We start from the raw sequence: 21,194 nt of genomic DNA, 5'->3' as shown, positions 1-21,194 counted from the left end.
GCATCTCTAATGCCCTTGATGGCATAGAAGACGAGCACCTATTCGACGATTTGTCTGACAAGGAAATGTCTGAGGAAAGCGCAGTTGAAGAAGACAGCTATTGACATGGCGAATATGTGATCAATAAATGTGTTTTCGATAACCTTTCCTACGCCGTTTTTATACGTGGGTACAATTTTTTTCATTTCGCGCCTCTAAAATTTGGCCTCGCAATATATTAGGGTTCGTATTATACGCGGATATTTACGGTAACATGAGATGTCTTTTTTAAGCAGTGTACCTCACATGCATTTTCTTATCACCCCGTCCTTTATTGTAGGCACATTGTCATCTTGTATACCCATTTGTCTCTTACATTAGTGTCTCTCACAAAAGGGTGCGACTGTACTTGTACAGCATGGCTGCCTCTCCATGCAGTTTCAACGGCACTAAAGTCAGCAGCCTTAATGAATAAAGGGTCGTCATCAGCCATGTAATTTAAGCAGAGGGCTAACCACCAGAGACAGAATTCTCATATGATTACAGTGGACTCCCATATGAACTCAGTTAAATGGAAAACACACAAAAAAAACTATGTAGGCACAATGGTTGGTTTCCTATCATGCAATGATAAAACACTTCAGGTAATCTGAACATTCTTAATGTACATAGCTTAAAACGACCAAAATCCATTAATGTTTAAAATGGCTATAAGCGTGCGCAGAGTGGGGTCGAAGGTTCATCGCAGCACCCCCCCTCCCTATAACGTCAATGTATGGGGCTGGCTTTGTGGCCCCCTCTCACCCCCATCCCCATGTGCACACCTGTGGAAATGGCCATGGCAGTCAAGCAAATATAAAATAAATACAAAAGCTACTACAGACTATTTTTCCTAAAACATCAGATGTTGATGTTTTCATTTTTTTTTAATATTGCGTAGTGAGTTAATAAGGCCATGAAACATCGTATGCACCAACTAAACCGTTTTCATGTGTATGTGTCTATCATAACACTGTGCATTTAGTTGTTAAAGATGAAAAACACAAAGGTTAAAGGAGCAATGACATCAAATTTACTCATGCCATGATTTTTCGTCAGCGAGTAACTATAGACCCTGTAGCAGCGATTCGCGACCTAAAACGCAACTGAGGGATAAATAACTATCACTTTTATTGATTTATATTACTGTGACCTAGCATTATTAAAAGCGACCGGCAATCTCGCCATTTTTAGTGCTGGGAGCACCAGCAGTAGCGCTACCTCGCGGTCACCTCCAGATCACACCACAGCTGGCCACTTCTCGACAAAAAAGAGTGACGTCAGGCTCAGCTGCTCCGCAAACATTTCCTCTGCTAGGCGGACACATTTAGTCATGCCTTGTCACCTGCATTGCTGTCGTCGCCGTACAAAGTGTCGACTCGGGTTCAATACAATAGTCTGGAGCTTGGAGTCCCCGCGATTAGTGACGTCGCAAATTATGTTTGCTTCAATCGACTTTTTCGAAATGGACGCCTTTCCAAGCAGCACTGCAGAGGTGCCCGAGGATGCACGCTTCAGCCATGTTCGCTCGTGTGTCTCAGTTAGCTATATATTGGTGTGTTTTGGCGTGCAAAGCATTCAGGTATACGCCGAGGGGTCAATGCAATATAGCTATCGCGAATGAGCATCAGCGGAAAAATAGAATACTTTTCCTGCTTGTCAGGTTCTTTTTTGCGCCTCCAGATGGCCCCACCTCCAGATGGCCCCACCGTTAAGCCTCTCGTGCTTAACGTGGTATTACCACATTTACGTGGACACAAAGTCTACAGATTAATTAAAATTCATTGATACCGGCATGTTGCTTGTTAGCGATATCATCTGACTACACGCTCTTCCACTTTTGATAACTTGTGGTCCTGTTGATGTGTAACACATACGTGATATTAAAAGACACCCTCATTGCGCTTTTTTCGTGTTTCGAACTAGACCACTGAAACTCACCTGCAACTCGCAACGATTCTCCGCCATGCTAACCGACAAGTACACATTTAATCATGCTCTTTTCTTTCGCCATTCTTTTAAAAGTGGTTTTTATTTTGATAACTTCACAAAATCATTCAAACCGGTGCGATAAAAATCAGACGCGACGAGCCATGGCCGGGCTAGACTGCACCTGCACGCGCTAGCCCGGCCCTAGCCCGGCTTTGGACGAGTGAGTGCGTTTCTGCATTTCGGTGCCACGTTAAGAACACTCGGATCGTACACGTCATCGCTATTAGGGCATCGTCACTCAGGATGGTATTTGTGGAATGTATCACACCGCACACGTAGCGCTAGTGTCGATGTTGCAGGGCAGTCTATTTTTCGTTTTGTCTCCTTAGCTTTTCTACACTGTTTGACCGCATTAAAATAGCTCCCACACGATGGATGCCGTTCAAATTTGGCCAAGAAGACTTATGCATACCAAGCGACCCAATGAGGGACACATCTCGATCTTGAAATTTGATGTCAGTGCTCCTTTAACAGCCCTGAATGGAGGCACTGAAACCCCTCTGTGAAATTGTCTATACAAAATCACAATTTTCAGCGTTCATAGGTTGCTGCCATGTTTAACCGACTGAGGCACTATGGTACAAGCGTTTACTTGGGGGCTGCTGAAACGCGATGGTGCACAGCACAGGACACCATATTTGTGGCTGTCAGCAGCAGGCGATTGCAGATTCCCAAGCACTGCCGCCATTCTGTCTTCTCTGAATGTCGCGATGTGTATCTTTCATGTGACTTTACTTTCGGATGGCAAAACTGTGTCCAGGAGCTTTGATATGAATACAAGAATTTCGCAAGTGTTTAGTATACAAGAGGGGGTACCAAAGTCAAAGACTGTATCGGGACCTCCTATTCAGGGCAATTTGTGGTAAAACAGCATGAGAGGCAACATAAGCAATAATCAAAAGTATAAACTAAACCCGTCTGTAGCAGAACAAAAAAAAATAAGTTTAGCTAACTAAACTATGTGAAAAGGCTCACCAACATTGTCGCAAAGGTCTGAGTAGTATTGACAACACACAGTTGACCAGTTTTTGTTTTCTTTTGACACTGTATCATGAACACAAACACTTTGAAGTTACGCATTTCTGCACTAAAAATCGAGATGAAAACTACTAAACTGCACTTTTTCTTTCCTTGACAGGCAGTACCAACTAATATTTTCGTGGTGCTCAATGACTGCTTTGCACTGTTCAATAGCCGCTTTGTGTTCTGTCGTAACATGCAACGGGATTATATTAATTAGGCAATGGATGAATGGATGAAGGAACTTTGTTTGTAGTGCTGAGAAATGCGACTGACATCAGTTCCTAAAGCAGAATGCTGCAGCTGAGAATACAGGAGGTTTCTAAACGAGATCATTCGTGGTGTAAAGCGTATGAAGCATCTTCATTGTAGCAGCGCTAGATCTAGTGTGCATGCTGACCCCGATAGTTTTGTTAAAAATCAGTCTGAAGAAAAAGAAAAGTTGAAAAAATTGAAACCAACGAGGATTATATTCAATTTCGATATTGATTACGTGCGATCCTCATTGAGCAGTGCACACGTATGCACTTTCTATCGTGACATGCCTATGCCTGCATCTACATCACTACGATTGCAGGCTTTCACACACCAGTACAATAATTCTGTCACATCGATCGCAATGAGCCGATTCAAGATTTGGCACTTCGGTCTTCCACTGCTGTCACAGTAAGACTTATTTTTATTAAACCACGGGCAGACACGTCTCGAGGCTGTGATGTTCAAGGTACATTTTTTGTTGACATGAATGTAAAAAATAAAATAGCGTGTTATATCCAGATTCACTAGTGCTTTTAAGCAAATTCATGGCGAAGGTGGTTGTATCTTGAATACTCTTGTGTTGAAATTTCCGTACATGTATGTACGTATATATATATACAGTGCAGTCCACTTATAACGATATCGAGAAAACCTAAAAATATGATCGTTATAACCGGTGATCGTTATATCTGGACTGCCGCCAAAAAATCGTCGCCGGACGTACCTTTTGTAGCTCCAGGCTTCATTTCGCTATTTTCACCAATTAATAAATATTGTAGATAGTAGGATGTCAAAAACAAGACTTTATTTCTTACTCCGAAGAACGCATCACGGTTTCGCTGAGGAAGAGAGACTGACCGACGGCGGGGTGGGAGCAGTGGGAGGAAGAAAGCACAGCCAGAGGTACACAGCCGGAATGCCAACGAGGCCCCGCCCCGATGCCGCCGCGCCGCTTTGATTTTCGTTTTTTTTTATTTTCTCTCTCTTTCCCGCTTTGGTTCGGCAAGCTACGAGTAGCTTGCCGGCTTGCCGTTGTAGAAGGCGGGGAGCCGCGGAGCGCGGCGCTTTGCTTTTCGCATTTTTTTTTTTAATTCTCTCAGCCTCTCCGCGGTCGACGCGCGGCGAGGCGCAAAACGTGACACAGCTGGCGCCATCTGTAGCGCGTCGCGCCAACTCGCGATGCTCTCCTCGGCTTTTTGAACGGCCGGGACGCGCTGCCGGCGCTGTGCTGCAGCGGCGGCAGATACGTACTCGCCTACGCTAACTTTTCGTCTTGTCTCGGCATAGTTCGTTTCAGAGGAACTTATCAATCTAAATGTTACGATTATTCTGAATGAAACATGCCGTCCACGGCAAACTTTTCATCGTTGTATCCGATATGCGGTGGATAACATATCGTTATATATGGTTTTTTTCCCCATAGCCCCAATGCATAAAACGAGACTGTTAAGTCGACCCATCGTTATAACCGATATATCGTTATATGTGGTATCGTTATAAGTGGACTGCACTGTATATAACTAAAGGTGGCCTCTTGCCTGCTGCGGTAGCGCTCGTAAGTTTTCTGGCAAAATTGAGAAATACGCGTAAGTTGACTTCGCAGTCTGAGAAAATAGGTAGTAAAGTTAGGGAGACGGTCTTGCTCATATCAAAATCGCCTTGTACATCTTTACTACTCAAATAAATCAGTTCATTTTTTTTCCAGCAGGTGTTTTACCCTATACACTTGCATTGCAGCCATTTGAATTGGTAGAAAATATTAGGCTTGTGCAAATATTCGAAAGCTTTGAATATTCAAATGAATAGGTAGATATTAGTCTGCATGTGACATCCTGTAAAGGTCGTTGTATTGCAGTGGAGCAGTGCTAGGCCGTGAAAGCACCTGTTTTATTAAAAACTATTATGCATCTAATTCTCCTGTAAAGACGGTTCACTGCAGTAAAATGGAGCTAAACCGTGAAAACACATACTCAGGGAAAACTTGCAATGCCACGAAGCTCCCCTTCAAAATTAGATGAGAATATTGCCCTCGCATCAATATGAATTTGGGAGCGTCTGATGCTCCCAAATTCATCTTTGACGCAGTTTGGCACAATTTCCGTTGATATTATCAAGATGGCGCAGTACAGTAAATCTAATTTGGCGCATTTCTTCACAGTTAGCACAGAAGTGGGATCACTAACTGCAGTGCACACAAATTTTCAGAAATCCACTTTTACTGGACTGATTACAAAAATTTTGCGCCGGTGAGTTTGTGAGGCAACAAGCTTCTTTAGTGGCTCTATCGCTACTTGAAAAAGTGTTGTAGGGCCCATGTTACCCTCACATCAATTCATTTTATCAAGCTTAAAAGCTTGTTATGATGGCTTGTATGCTCTCAGTATAACAAATTCTAAATGTTACGTATTTTACACGCTATCACTTGCATCCTTCCGAAACGCAAATGCCGTTACTACTCAAGGTTGCTTTGACTTCCTTTGAACAAAAATAAAAAGACTTTTGTACAGAGAACCTATTCCAATTAAAAAAAAATATTGTGCAGGTTAGTCAGGTCATGATATATGTTCCCATTATTTTATATGCCATACATACCATGTGAATTCGATGGAAATTTTCCGACCAAAATCACTATTCGCTTCGAACCTAAAATTCACTATTTGCACAAGCCTAGAAGCTTTGCCTCGACCAATGGGCCATTTTGAATTATTCAATTCCAAATTAAGGAAGTTCAAGTATCACAACCAAAGACAATGCATATCTTTGAAAGCACAAAGAAACCTTTCTTTTAGAATCCAGAATATTTGGCTAAAACGAAAAAAAAAAAGCTGCATGAACATTGTAGGGACAATTTTATTGGTAGTTCCACGTCATGTGACTAAGCATTTTCTATAATTGAAGCTACACAATGGCTTAATCCTTAGCAGCAAGTTTGAAAGTAGAAAAATTTGAGGTGCAAGAATCTGCTTGATTAGTAACATACAGTATGTCAATAAAGACCGCACTAAATGCACTCCATGTTTGGATATCAAAAGTAGCCAACACAGTCATGCCTCTGTGCTTGTGATGGAGTGCACCCATCTTGCCACCTCTAGCAACATAAATAAAGATTTACACAAATGACACAGAACAGAAGCAATTGAGTATTACTCGCTCTCCTGACTCGAAGAGAATGCACCAAAGTTTTTTTTTCCAGCTCACCCGCTCAAGTTCGTCGTTGAGCCAGTCGACGGCGGCAGCCCACTTGCGCTTTAGCTCGCCATTGGCGTGCAGCATGTGAGCCGCCGCAGGACACGAGTCGAAGAGTGCCACCAGGCACTTGATGCACTGGTAAGCCCGCTTCTGGTAGTGGCTCTTGGAGCGCTGAATCGTGTCGAAGAGGCCTTCTCGGTCGTCGGGAAGGCCGCGTAGCGCATTGTGGATGCGGTGCACTTGCCACGAGTCCTCCAGTAGCAGCACACCGAGTAGCAGGTCCACAAATGGCCGCAGTTCATACGTGTAGGTGTACGCCACCTGCCACAGCAGCTCACCCAACACGGCTGAGGAGAACTGCGGGTTCTCCCACGAGCAGAACTGCAGCAGCTTCAGAGTGTCCTCGGCGCCACTCGCATCCTCAATCACCTTCTTGACGTAGCCGTTCTTGTTGTAGAGGCACGCCGCCACTTGAGGCTGAATGGGCATCAGATATTCCTGGCACAGCTGGTCACCCATGTACGGGTTGGGCAATGGCACTGCATTCTGAAAAGTTGAAGAGGCAAGCACATTGGTGTTTGTGCATTTAATCCCACTGGCAGCCAGCAATTGGACTTTGAAAACGCTAGACTCTCTTGTGAGCAAAAGAGACTCTCCTGTGAGCAGAAGAATAGGCTAAAACGACACTTCTGCTATAGCAAATTACTGCGGCGGCCTGTCTGTGCACACTATTGTTGCTGGTGATGCAAATGTCAACTACAATTTCCATGCACGCAAAAGCAATGGTCGGCACAATAAACAGGCTCTTATGACTTTTACCCTTTATGACAACCTATGCTGGAACTACAGCAGAAATGCCAGCTGCAGTAAGCGCCCCTATTTTACCATAAAAACTGCTCTATGTCTTCCCCTTTATGCTAAGTGATGCAAAGAAAAAAAAAAAAAACCAGTGCTATTTACAATGATCCCTGGTTGTTTAAAAAAATCACTGCAGGACAGTTTCGGTAGTGTACTCATTCCCCACGATATGACCATGTCTTCTTTAGAGTGGCACTACAAAACATGAAACAAATGCAGATCCAATGCACTATTCTGATGGGTCTGAGCAAAATGTTCACATAAAAGCACTATTTTTACACAATGTAGCACGACACCGAATGCCATGTTCAATGAATTGAACGGCCACTCTCCATCTCGCCCAAAATTGAAAAGTTGTAAGAGTTAACAAAACGAAAAGCTTCTTTTTTTTTTTAAATCCTATGAAATAGCTTGAAATGCGGCAACTCAGTTCAAAGCCCCAATTTTCTTTTTTTTTCTTTACTGGTGTCCCATGAACATTGTGCCTGAAAAACTGAACGTCTTGCACTACTATTCACTTCCCAAATTTCGGCCCCTTTTGTATATTGCTGTGTTATAAAACCCCCATACGCAAGGCTGTGACAGCCAATTAGGATTAGGAGCAAGTTTTAGCATAAGGAAATGTTGCTTTTGGGGCAGAAAAATCAAAACTAGACAGGTTATGGAGGGGAAAAAAAAAAAAACTCCTGTCACTAGCACAGAATTCAAAATATGAAGTAGTGTCACAAACAAAGCTCACTTTTGAAACAGAAAAACAAAAATATTAGGGGTGTGCGAATATCAAAATTTGCGAATACGAATGCATAGCTTCGAATACGAATCGAATATCGAATAATAAAGAGGTGGAATTTTTTTCTACCAGTAATCTTTCCCTCAACCATGTTGTCACGGTTATTAGCCGTAAGCACAACAGAGGAGGAAGAAGCCAGCATCAGGAGTGGCAGTCTCTGGCCTTTTTTCGAGGAAGACGACGTTGCGCGTCTGCTCTTGCGCTTTGTTTTTGTGTGCGAATAGAGCCTTGCTGTTAACGTCGAAACAAAGCCTTATGTCCTGTTCTTTGCACAATGCAACAATATATTTGAGTTGGAAACAGTACAATTATTGTTATAGTCAGTTTTTGCGCACAAAAATAAAAAAAAAATGTCACCATGCATCTGTGCTTCCCAGAAAGCATAAGACTAGTAATAGTTGAACTTGTAACTGTGATGTCTTGAGTTCAATTTACATTGTGAACAAACCTTTTGTATCTTTATTTCTCACGTGGTCGAATTAGACTTGGCTCTTGACAAAAAAACAAGAAGAAAGAAAAAAAGCCAGGCCTGCGCGAAAGGCGCAGCACAGTCACAGCCAAAGCTAGAAGAGCGGCCTTTCAGAGCCTCAAAACACTCACAGGGTAACTACTGCAAGCACACTTGCTTGGTACCCACTAGGGCATTAATAATAAACTTTTGGGTAATAGGCCGGCATTCACTATGCTATTTTTCGTCATTCTTCTGAGAAGCGTATAGGACTTTGTGACAGTACAAAAAGAAAAGCTTTGGTACCTGCCATGATGACTAGTGAGCATGAGGCCACTTGTTTGATTGTGTTAACAGTTAACACCAGTGTACTTAAATATAAGTGATTATTAAAGCAGCCTAGATGGTCACAATTCATCCAAGTTCTCGCACTATCAGTGACGGCTCGGATGACCCTGATTTTACAGTTTTCTTTCAAATTTTCTCGCCATTTTCAAATCAAGAATGCTGTGTTGCGCTAACAGCTGCACGGTCGTGACCGAGGTGTACCGCGCGAGCAGTGATAACGCGAGGTAAGCGTGCAAAATAGATGATTACTGATGTGTGATAGAAAGAAGCCCCAAATACGCCTTTTTGTTAACAGAGCCGCAACTCCCGGCGGCGAGGACACTATTTTGCCGCATCGTGATCGCTTTCGGCGCACTGGCTACAGACTGCAGTAAACTGACGTTGGCAAAAGGCAAGATTGTAGCAACAGTGTAATGGAGGGGTGATTGCAGGAGACGTTGCCACGCCAGTGCGATACGCGTACGACGGATTTTCAAAGGCGCTTTCGGGAATGCAGCGGAATTACACAGTAATCCGTCCATCACCTTACGTGTGTCACCATTGGCAACGGAAAACTATATGTGACGACACCATTGTAACATTACCGAAAGTGCATAGCCTTTTCTATGTTTGCCATTGCGCGGAAAAACACTTTAGCTCATTCGCATAACCATATCCGCTATCATGAAATCATTCTGGAACTATGAAGAGGGTATACATGCTGAAGTAGCGGCACAGCTGACGGACGACTCGTCTAGCTTCGACATGTGCGCATACATTTGTACGGCAATCCATTAGCGAAAACTGGCAAGGCTATATACGAAACGCCTTACCATCGTACGTTAAGCTGAGCGCGCCCCTAGCGAGTTGCGTACTGTGCAATGCCTACGCATGAATTTGCCCTTGCACATAGTTTTTTAAAGATGATAGTCTTTTTTGGGGACCTTCGCGAAAAAATTTTGGTCTGTCTGCCTGTCTGTCTGTACATTTTTCTGTTTGTCAGCCCTAACGATACCTCAAACGGCACCAAACGGCCAACCCCATTCGCAGTGCCCACCAATATTGCTCAAGGATTAGCGTTCATAGTTATGCGATTGTCAATTAAAAAGCAATTACAGTGAAATCTCGATACAACGAATTTGAAGGGACCGCGGAAAATAGTTCGTTATTTTGAAATATTGTTATAGTGAAAACATCGAAAATTCGCATTAAAAATCGTAAATGCAACAAAAGGAGTCGCCTACCTTTGCTGTGTACACATCCGCAAACGCTTGATTTTATGAAGAGCGTGAAAAGAAACAAAACGCGAAGTATTCCGGAATGAGCGCACGTTTATTTGAAAAAGTCGGTGATCTTGGCCTGGCGGGTGCCGCTCAACTGCCGCAGGACGAACGCTTCGAAGTTGTCCACATTCTTATGCTCTGCTTCGGTGGCATTGCTGCACCTGCCAAGGTAAGTGCGCATCTTTCACACGCATTCCATGATGTCGGCGTTGGAAAGCGATTCTTCTGGTTGGCTAACGGGCGCGGTCTCAGCGTCGTCTTCGCCATTGGCGTCCTCATCGCTGTTATCACCACGAACAGCACTGACGATGTCATCGGTCGTCAGTTCGGCTAACGTGCATGCTTCGTCGTCGCACTGCACATAGTCCTCGAACGTCACCGAGGCATTCATCGCGAGTCTTTCGACGACTTCTTGCCACATGCCACTCGCGTCGCTTTCTTCGCTGCCTTGTTCAGATTCAGATGGCATTACTACCAAGCCTGCCTTCCTCCAGCAGTTCTGGATGGTGGTTGATGTAACGCTCCACCAGGCCCCGGTAACCATTTCTGTGGCCTGTCGCACATTGATGGAGGTAGGCAGCTTCATCCGAAGATTTATCAGCAATCGCTGAACCAGGCGTGTCCGGTAATGGGCCTTGACACTTTTTATGATGCCAATCGTGCGACGTTGCCGGTCGACGTAACAAAACAAAGGCGGCGAGGTTAGGCTCAACCTGGCTCAACAAGCATGCAAAAAAAAAAAAAAACATCGAAAACAAGGTACTGGCGATGGCGATAGGGCTAGCCAGGCTAGTGCGCATTTAGCATAAGGCAACGCATGGAGAAATGAGCAGGAGCTCTGATGATGATGATAGTGCCACATATGGCGCTGGGCATTTAGACCGCCGCATGTAATTTTTACGCTAGAAATTCGTTATTTTGAAGTGCTCTTAAGGTACCAGGGTGATAAAATTTGATACGTTATTCTGAAACATTCGTTATTCTGAAATTCGTAGTAGTGAAATATTTTTACATTGAACCAATGGACATTTGGAAGGGGATTTCCGAAATATTCGTTAATCTGAAAAAATCGTTAATCTGAGGTTCGTTATAACGGGATTTCACTGTATTGCACAAATCTGAGGCACCATAACAAAACTTCGAAGTTTTGTATGTCTGCCTTTATACTAGAAGAAGCACACACAAGTAACTCTAAGGAATGTAGCGTTTATCGCGTTGCTCTGACAGTGCAACGCGATGCTCAAAAAGGTGTTTCCAACGCTTTGCTACGCCGCCACAGTGGTGGCACCTGCCCGTCGCTTTGCGTTCTACACTTTATTACTTCCAAGACTGGCGCGCATCTTTCTCCGCAAGCTGCACGCCTTCGTTTTCGAAGATATTTTCTTCATGTTCGCTCAGCACGGGACCGAGCAAAGGTGTGAAGACTATTTTGTCGAGCCAATGCAGCTGTGGCGAGTTTCCTTCGTTTCCACGAGCAATACGCATTAGCGGTCCCGCGTACAGGAACGCGGCAGAGGACGGCATGGTCGGTATGCTTACGTGAACCATAACAGCGCTAAACCGCTAAACCACACGTACTGCCGTGCAGGCAGTACATGATTTAGATTTCTTTAGATGTTTATCAGTAGTAGGTTTATCGCAATGACTTGCCGTCACATTCGTTGGTAGCCGTCATCACGCTCCTATGAATTTCCGTGCAGGCATCATCGCACTTTTCCCAAAGTAATAGTAATTTTTGCATGATCTACTGAAACTCTAATGGCGAATGCGCAAAATCGCAAGTTCTTCACAGTGATATATGCGAATGAATAGGCTTGTGCGAATAGTGAATTTTAGGTTCAAAGCAAATAGTGATTTTGGTTGAATGATTTCTTATCGTATTCGAATAGTATTTATCATGACCTAACTAACCGGCACAATATTTTTTTAAATGTAAAATACAGCTTTTATGAAAATTCCCTTTTTTTTGCGTTCAGAAGAAGTCGAAAAACTTTCAGTAGTAGCATTATTTTACTTTCAGCAGGATGCGAGTCATAACCCTTAAAATACATAACATTTTGGGATTAATTATATTTAGAGCCTAAAAGCCGTCATAACTAGCTTTTAAGCTTAATAAAATTAATTTATTTAGGAGTAATATTTTCACTTAAAGGGGCTGTGCGACAATATTTCCAGTAGCCATGGAATGGATTCACTAAAGAAGCTTATTTATAGCCTCATGAATTCGCCGCTGCAAATTTTTTTAGAATCGGTCCAGCACGCACAGAGTTGCAAAGATTTCTTGCACACTGCAAGTGCGTTCTCTCCTCTCATCCCAATGAAAGCACTCAAAGCTAAGCAGGGAGAGATGACACGGGAAAAGAAAATACGCCACACATACTTTCTGAGCTTGTCAAGAGAAGAGCGCAATTTATAGCAGACTTCAAAAAATTATTGTGATGCACCCGCCACGTGCTGCGCTATAATAATTTGACTTGCGTATCCTTGGTAGCCTCGACAACCGATCGACAGCGTTTTCTGACAATGCTAAAAAAATGTTGCGGGGCCCCTTTAAATGTGCTCTCACGGTTCAGCATCCCTATCTTGCAGTAAAACCACCTTTACAAGCAATACATTCGGATTAATATGGATTTATTTGGTCTTTGCGAACACTTCGAAATTTTCAATAATTTAAATTCAAACCGAACCGAGTTCGAATACCCTAATACTTGTTTGAATATTCCAAGCATTCAAGTAATAGCACAAACCTACGAACGAATACATGTGAACATCAAATATTCGAAATTTTCAAATATGTGGTTATCGACTCGAATATGAATATTACAAATGAAATATTCACCGAATATTCGAAACTTTCAAAGATTCGCACAACCCTAGAAGATATGTACAAACCATGCATTCAACATCAGTACAATCACTCTTCAGTGGACTTGTGTAAACATTCGAACACTTTAAATATTCAAACGATAACGTATTCTAGTTCGCTTCAATAAGAATTGAAGTTATTGAAAATTATGAAGTATTAAATATCAATAAATAGACGTATACAGTCCAGCCCGCTTATAACAAACCTGAGCGTGATGCGGCATCCATTTGCTGTATCCAGAGTTCGTAGTAAATGAAACAAGAGTTTTAAAAAAAGTTGCGAGTGAAAACACAAACTTTTTGTCGCCCCAAAAAGTCCGTGATGCACGTGTTCCAAGAGCAGAAGCAATAAGGGCGGTCTCGAGTTCATTTAAAACGGCAGGGTGCTCGTTCGCCGAGGTCCATGGCATAAGCTGCATGAGGCACTGGCTTCGAAGTTTTGTCGTTCTCGATATCCGATTCTTCCAAATCGCTCTCGCCACGTACTTCATTCACAATGCCCCAATCCGTGCATGGTTTCGCAGTGTCGGCATCATCGTCGGCCGTATTTAAACCATCTCAACAGATGTGCCATTCCCTCTCCCAGGTCGGAGTCGACGACGCGCTGCCACAAAATGCTGCCGCAGTTCAGAAGCTTCAGGCTCGGCATCGGGCCCGACGTCGACGAAGCCGGCCTCGCAAAAACAGTTCCCCACGCATGTCGTCGTCACCGCCGCCCACAAAATATTCACCATCTCTACAGCTGAAGACCGGGACGCCCGAAGCGGCAGGTTGGCTGCCAGGTGGCCAACAGCTATGAGCAAGCGCTCCAGCCATTTCCGTGCTTCTGCACACGCGCGGTAGGCGTGCTGAGCCGAGTGCGAAGTGAGCGAGAACAAGTCCTAAACACGAAACGAATCGCAAATTATCAGAGTCGGTGGGGTAGCGTACGTGCGTGCACTACATGCAGACTATCGGATACAGTCGGTGGCCAAAGATGTTGGCATATGATCTGGTCACTCCAGGCCGGTGACGCCAACGACAGTACCAGCGATCAAAAACAGGGTAGATGGCCGACCTGTCTTCGAAATATCGGTGGCAGTGTGAAAACATGGGGCTCGCCTGGCGATGTGGGGTGCTCAGAGTAGCGGGGGGCAAAGGACGAAGGGGTGCGTAACAAAAAGCAGTCGAGGCATGGAGGAAGGAAACAATTTTCCTTCCTCCATGGGTTGGGGAGAGCGGCAACTGGAGGGTCGCGGAGGCAGGGTCGGTGTTTAACAATAAGAATGTATGGGCATCTCGCCGATGCCTGATTGGTGGTCGAAATTGATTTCCCGGGAAGTCGGCAGACCGCTGACTCCGTTTGCTGTAACCGATCAGGGGCTTCGTAAGTGTGATATTGCGCCATTGAACCAATGTATATTTTCATGGTCACGTTGATATTGGTCATTTTAAGCGGAAGTTTGTTTTAAGTGGGGCCATTACATGTGGGCTCAACTGTATTAGGGGTGTGCGAATATTCGAAATTTTTTATGTTTCTTTTAAAGTGTTTACTATCAAATTTGATTCGCACTTGAACTTCACTATTCGAACTAGCCGAAGCAAATACAGTGAACTCTCAATAAAACGAACTCAATTTAGACAGATTCTCACTTATGTCTTATGGGAACATTTGTTTGGTTTCCCAGACTTGATGCAAAAAAATCTGCTCTAGACGAATCACCTAACAGGTTTCTACTGTAAAGATGACCGACAATGCTGGCGATTTTGCATTATCAACATTCCAGTCTTGGTGGGGCATTCAGGTGAACGAGAAAAAAGAAAAGAAAAAAAGGGAAGACACAAAGAGCTTCCTGGTGCAAAGACGTGAAGTGAATTGCGAGGCAAAGAGAGGGAATGAGAAAAATGGAAAAAAAAATGCAGCACATAAAGCCGGTATCTCCTTCAAAACACCAGCTTTATCAGTGAGGAAAGCAACAAAATGAGAAGGGGACATAATGGCTTCTGGGACTCCTTGCCTTTGCGTCTTTTTATATTCTCCCCATGTTCTTTGGTACCCCAGCTGGAGCTCAGGACAACAGCAGAACACAAAAGCCTGGGCCCTCTATGGGGCTATCTCATCCGCTGTGTACAGAGGGGAAAATAGGGGGACTAATGCTTAACAAAATCGATGACAACAACCACAGTAGTTGTCTGTGCCTTACAATCGTGTATGAAACCAAAACAATTTTTGCGGCACCAGCACTCCTGGCAAAGGGGTCAGATGCATTGTCATCATCGTAACACAATGGCGGCCGAACACATGCTAGGGCAGTTTGCGCTGTTTCACATAAGAGCTGTGCGCCTTACATCTGTTTCCAATAAAGCGCAAATTGTGACGTACCATTTTCCATTATGAAAGTACAAAACAAAGGAATGTTATTTTGGCCACCAAATGCAGCTGAGATGCATGTTTTTGTGTGCCCAAAGCTTGTTACCGTGAGTAGCACGAACAAATATCTTCAGCTGCACGTCAACGAGGAAAAGTTGCTGCGGGCTGAAAAAAAAAGCAAATATCTGGATCTCGAAGAAAAGCTCACACTTGCTTAATTAAGCAGCTCAGCATATATTCGCTTTGTTGCCTATAAGTGGTGCAATTCTGCAGCAGAAAGCGAAGGATTATGCATCTACACTTTGCCATGACAATTCCAAGGCAAGTAGCGGCTGGCTGCAGGGGCTCAAGAACCGGCACGGTGTCGTCGGTAGAGTGATTAGCGGCAAACCTGCATCTGCTGACAGCAATGCCTCTGCCTCCTCGGTGGCCGAGAAGCTGGCAGGCATTTTAGACCGCTATGAGGCGGCGGACTTGTACAACACCAATGAAACCGCGTTGTTCTACCAGATGTTGCTGACACGCTTGAGCTCAAAGGGCGCGATCGTCGAGACGGAAAGCAGAGCAAACTACAAGTCACAGTCTTGCTTTGTGCAGTGCAAACAGTAACGGCAGTAACAAAAGAATCCTAATAATTATAGGAAGAAATGCCTGGCCAAGGTGTTTTAAAGGCACAAACAAGATGCCAGTCAAGTACGTGGCCAATTCAAAGGCCTGTATGAGCCGAGAAATTTTTACTGAATGGCTGAAGGCATAGAACGAAGATGTCAAGCGTCGGGGTCGCCAAATGTGTCTAATGCTTGACAACTGCACCATGCACCACATTGAAGGCTTTCAGCTATTGAACATCGAGCTGCAGTATTTCCCTGCAGCAATTACCTAGTGCAACCACTAGACAAAGGGATCATCGACAGCTTTAAGTGCTGCTATCGTCTTCACATCATTCATAAGATCCTCTTAGATATACGCTTTGAAGGGCTAACAAAAATAGACATTTATCAAGCTATCGAGATGCTTCCTGGCAGGAAGTAAAAGCCGACACAGTAGTGAATTGCTTCGTGAAAGCCCGGGTGTCAGTGGTTACAGAGGCTAGAGTCAATGAAGAAGAACCCTAGAAAACTTCAAATACACCCAGCGCCAGTGAAGCGCGGTATGCACTTCGGGCAAATAGTGGAGTGCCCGACGATGTTGCACTTGATGGGCCAGTCAACAGGCTCGGACTTTTTTTTACATACCCCAAACAAGCTCAGCATATCGTAGAGTAGACCGCAGCGATTATGTTTTCTGAATAATAAAGTGCTGTACCCCGCACAAGGACTCCATTTCAAAAAACAATTCCCTTGCATCTTTCTTGTGCCTGGCCAACCTCCTTTCATGCGCAATGACGTCAACTCAGCGATCGGCAATGTGACGCAGCATGCAGCTCGTCAATTGGTCTAAACCAGGTGTTAACAAACAGTAGTGAAGTCAATGACAGTTCGGGTTCCCACAGTATCCGCCCCAGCTACGATGGAGTAATTTAATCATACGAGTTGCAAAACTCCCTGTAGGCTCCACGTATTGAAATCCGGACACGTCACTGACAGAGTTTTGGGGAGTGTGCAGATTGTCACGCCACCTGTTGATCAGCTCACTCACTATAAAACGCATTGTGTTTTGTGATGCTCCCAGACGACGCAGCAGTCTGCTAACTCCTGAAAAATCAGGCCAACTGCATGTCCAGGTTTTCGAACGCACTTTCGCTGCAAATCGTAGTCGGCTGCAAATCAAGCAACTGGGCTGCGGAGATGCATCGGCACCGGGTGAACAGCAAACAGCCTGGCATCTCAGCAAGCCGAAGTTCGCTGCAACTGATGGAGTTCACCGATGACATCAAATGCTGACGTCGAGTCACATTGCCGAAGAGGGCAGAGTCATGACAACTGGCTACGCCTTCCCCTCCCTTTGAGAGAAGAAGGGCGGTGAGATCGCACGAAACCTTGAAACCAGCTGAAAGCGATGTTGCATTTTCAGTAACTTCCTTAATATAGCATGTCTTCAAAAAATTCATGTGGCAGCATGTTCAAAAAGTAAAAGTGCACACATTTCTTTTTATAACAATTTTTGGACCTTGTGGTCGTATACTGGTCCTTTAACAAGTCTTTGTATGTTTACAATGATGCTGTATCTACCGAAAAAATGTCGAATGTGACACTTGTAGCAACTTCCCAAGATTCTGTTAATGGTGAAGGTTCATTAGCGACAGATACATTGCCGTTGACTACTGCAAAGGAGGTCTTGGACGCGCCGGACGTTCTGCGCCGTCACGTTGGCTCACAGGATGACGAGGCAGCATTGGATGAGTTGGGTTCTCTGAACCACCGCATAGCGTCATATTTGGCGCGAAAGACACGAGCCAAAGTGATGCAGTTTTCTTGTACTAAATAAATATTTGAGGTGAGTGGCACTGTATTGGCACCCTCTGCATCTTCGTTTGGTTTTTGCGATAGTTTCTCAAATCTTTATTCGAAAACTGCATGTGACGAAAACTTGGATGGAAGGCAAATTTGCGAACTCTTTGCAATGTCACTATGTGCCCAGGTTTAACTGTACATATATCTACTTTATATATATATATTAAAAAAATATTCTTCAACACCCGAAAATGAACGGGCAACCTCGTGCTCTGCAGCGAACGGCATTAGCCACTGAGCCCAAAAGCACACTTCCTTCATAATAGTAACGGTGAGTTATATATAAACACCATTTCTTACTGGTGGTATGCGGATCTCGGGTGAGAGGGGGGTATCAGCGGGTTTTGAGCTTTGCAAGCAATATGGTGCGAAGGGTGCGCTCAGAGGTCTGCTCATGCATTTTACGTCATAGTGTGTGGTCCGCCTGTGGTTCTCCTTCACCGCCAGATTCGGTGGATAAGAATTGAATGTCTTCGGCTTTTATTGGGAGGACTGTGTTGTAGTTACAGAGAGCATGAAAGTCACTTCGCTCGCTGTAGTCTCGCCGTTTGCAGAAACGACCACACTTTTTAAGTACAGTGTACTAGTAACAAGTGTGACAATAGTTAGCGCTCATCAAGTGGCATGTGCTTTGAGTGGCACAGGTGAGCACTCATGGCTGCGTGACCATGCCACCACGGAAGTGACTAGCAGCACTGGATGCAGCTCTGAGTCTAGCACAACAATAGAAGCGAAACCGAAGCTGCTGGAAACTGGCTAAAAGGGTCACCTCCACACGTTACACATGCGGAAAACCTTGGGAAGTTATTTTCGGTAGAGTAAATCTTCCCAGACTCCAAACAATCATTCTCTAGCAAATATCTGGCATAAATTTTCGGCAACTATTATAACTCAACACTGTCAGACTGCAAAGCTGACTCCGAAATTCCATTTTTTAGTTGCAAAAGTTACTTGGAAAGTGGTATGCATTTCTCTAAAATTCGTCAGTCAAGTGCACTTTGCCTACAACACATGCGCATTGATTTGCACAAAGACCTGTCAAAAATTTTTATGTTGCCAAAACAAGCAACTTGATACTGATTCTGAAATTTCGGTGGCTCAACTAACTACTAGGGCATGCAAGGTGCACATGAAACAATATCAACATGCCAAAATTGACTCTTCAAAGCATCGATCACAGTGATTGATTTGTATAGGCATGGTAATGAAAGAGTTATTAAGTTATCAAAACATGGTGACTAAACATATTTTATAAACATAGCAGCAATAATGTGCCCTTTTTCTGTCCACTTTCGCTCAGGTCATTTCATCTCATCACTTGGAATGATGCAAGACACCCCTTCTCGGAAACGAAGGCAGACTCACCGGCAGACAGGAGTGCGTCTTGGTGGAGACATCACAGCAGCGCACCAGCAGGGACACCATCTGGTACAGCTTGCTCAGGTCGGCATACTGGTACTTGATAGGCGGACCCGGCCCCTCGTCCACGGCAACCAGCATCAGTGTGCACAGCACGTTCAGCCGAAGCAGCTGCAACCGCTGCACAGGCACTCAATTTGCAATCAACACATTTCACGCTTCCAAACTAAGGCTGCTTCACATAGTGGAATGCCCCAGCATTGTAACAGGCAAAATGCACAGCACATGACCATGACCAGCAGTTGAAAAGAGAAGGTGCCACGCATTTATTCAGGTAATTGGACCCCTCAAAATCATTTACAATATTGTCGTCTTTGATGATGGTGATGATGTGTGGCGCTTTATAGTGCAAGGGCCAATCGATGGCCAAGAGCGCCATTTCAGTAAACTAGAGATGTGAACAATGATATGGTGCGTAGCTGTATAGGGGCCTTAACGTTCCTCACATTAACGCGAACAAAAACAGAATTAGTAAATTCATGACAGTGGCGTGAAATATGTGCAGCGAAAGTGGATACCGAAAGGTCATAATTATAAAACCATGGTGGGGGTGTAGTCACCGCAGCCGCGACCTCGGTAAAGAGGTCATGCTACGGATCACCTCGAAATATAGAGTGAAAACTATGTACATCATTTAAAAACGTAAACAGTAATTGAAATTGATGGGATGCTCATCGGATCCCTACCGATGAGCATTCTAAGGTGTAGTGGGAGCTGCGCCGGCAGGGTAATGAAAAGTGCTTTTTTCTTAGGGGGTGTAACTTGTTGCATTGAACAAAGATGTGAAGAACCGTAAGTGGTTCTCCACATCTCTCGCACAATGGTGGATCGCTCGCAGAAAAAAGATATGAATGTGTAGAGTGTGTATGCCCTGTTCTTAGCTTTGTAAGCGTTACTTCTGTGTGTTGTAATTTTGATAGTGGCAGCCAATTATATAGTTGCGTCTTAATAACATGTACAGACGAACCCACTCATTACAAACTCGAAATTGCCGCGATAAATGGTCGTTATATCAGTAGTTCATTGTATATGGAGTCGCCCATAAAATGGCTGCATAAAAACTTTTTTTGTGTGTGTGTATTTCTTATTAAAAAGTGCGAACAACCACTCTACTGACAAGTTAAGCCTTTTCGCGTGTTAAACGATGCCCGTTCGCAATGAACTCACGCCGTTCCTTTGAATCGCCACCCCCTGACTTCGAACCAGTCATCCCTGGCTAGTTGTGTGCAGTATGTCGCTTACCCTAGCTACTCTCGCCGTCGCATGTCAGTTCACTTGCAGTCCAATGTACGCGCGTGTTCATACGTTCTTCGAGCATGTCTAACTTGGGATCGTGCTGGGGTGCGGCGGGTAGCCTGTTCGGTTCTTGCGAGCAACGTGCGCAAGCGGCCTTGCAGGACGCGGCGGCGGACTTGCGAACGGCACCATGACGTGCTTGTACCACCGTCACTCCGCCGAGCAGTTATATGCAGATGACTGTGATAAGCTCGCCCGCAGTGAGTCAAAATGGCACGTTCATTGCCACCGGCCACCTCGCTATCGCTCTTTTTTATGCTTATTGGTTAAGGCATCACAGCGACCGCAGAGAAGTCATCACTAATCGACTGGCCTTTGCCGCTACTGAAAGGTGGAAGTTCTTAAGGGGGGACGCGGGCCTTAGAATGGTGAAAAATTACCAAAAAGTCAATTTTCAAATTTTATTTCTATACACGCCTATACTTCTATATATATTCTAAAATTGTGAACGCTAAATTCGATCAATAAATGGGTTAAAATTTGTTATAATGTCGCTGCGGTAGTTGTGAAACGCCCCGTGAAAAGCAAAATTTGTTCGAACTTCGTGCGTGCCCCGCTAGCGAAGCAGCCGGCCGATCGATGCCATCTTGAGCTCGTCTTGAAGCTGATTTCTTTGTGCCCATTTCAC

At 44.4% G+C, this 21,194-nt stretch overlaps 1 protein-coding gene across 3 annotated transcripts in view; it reads right to left on the bottom strand.

Moving 5' to 3' along the window:
- Positions 1-21,194, bottom strand: part of faf (ubiquitin carboxyl-terminal hydrolase-like faf) — a 482,217-nt gene that overhangs the window by 17,350 nt on the left and 443,673 nt on the right. For all 3 annotated transcript variants that reach the window (XM_075874530.1, XM_037429964.2, XM_075874549.1), the window contains 2 exons: positions 19,217-19,390; positions 6,487-7,023 (listed from right to left, as the gene is read on the bottom strand). In XM_075874530.1, the coding sequence (XP_075730645.1) occupies positions 6,487-7,023; positions 19,217-19,390 (711 nt within the window). The remainder of the gene's footprint in view (positions 1-6,486; positions 7,024-19,216; positions 19,391-21,194) is intronic.

The sequence above is a fragment of the Rhipicephalus microplus genome, chromosome 1, assembly GCF_043290135.1.
Source record: "Rhipicephalus microplus isolate Deutch F79 chromosome 1, USDA_Rmic, whole genome shotgun sequence".
Taxonomy (NCBI): domain Eukaryota; kingdom Metazoa; phylum Arthropoda; class Arachnida; order Ixodida; family Ixodidae; genus Rhipicephalus; species Rhipicephalus microplus.
Note: the sequence above shows the minus strand (reverse complement) of the source record. Positions and strands in the feature narration are given on the sequence as shown.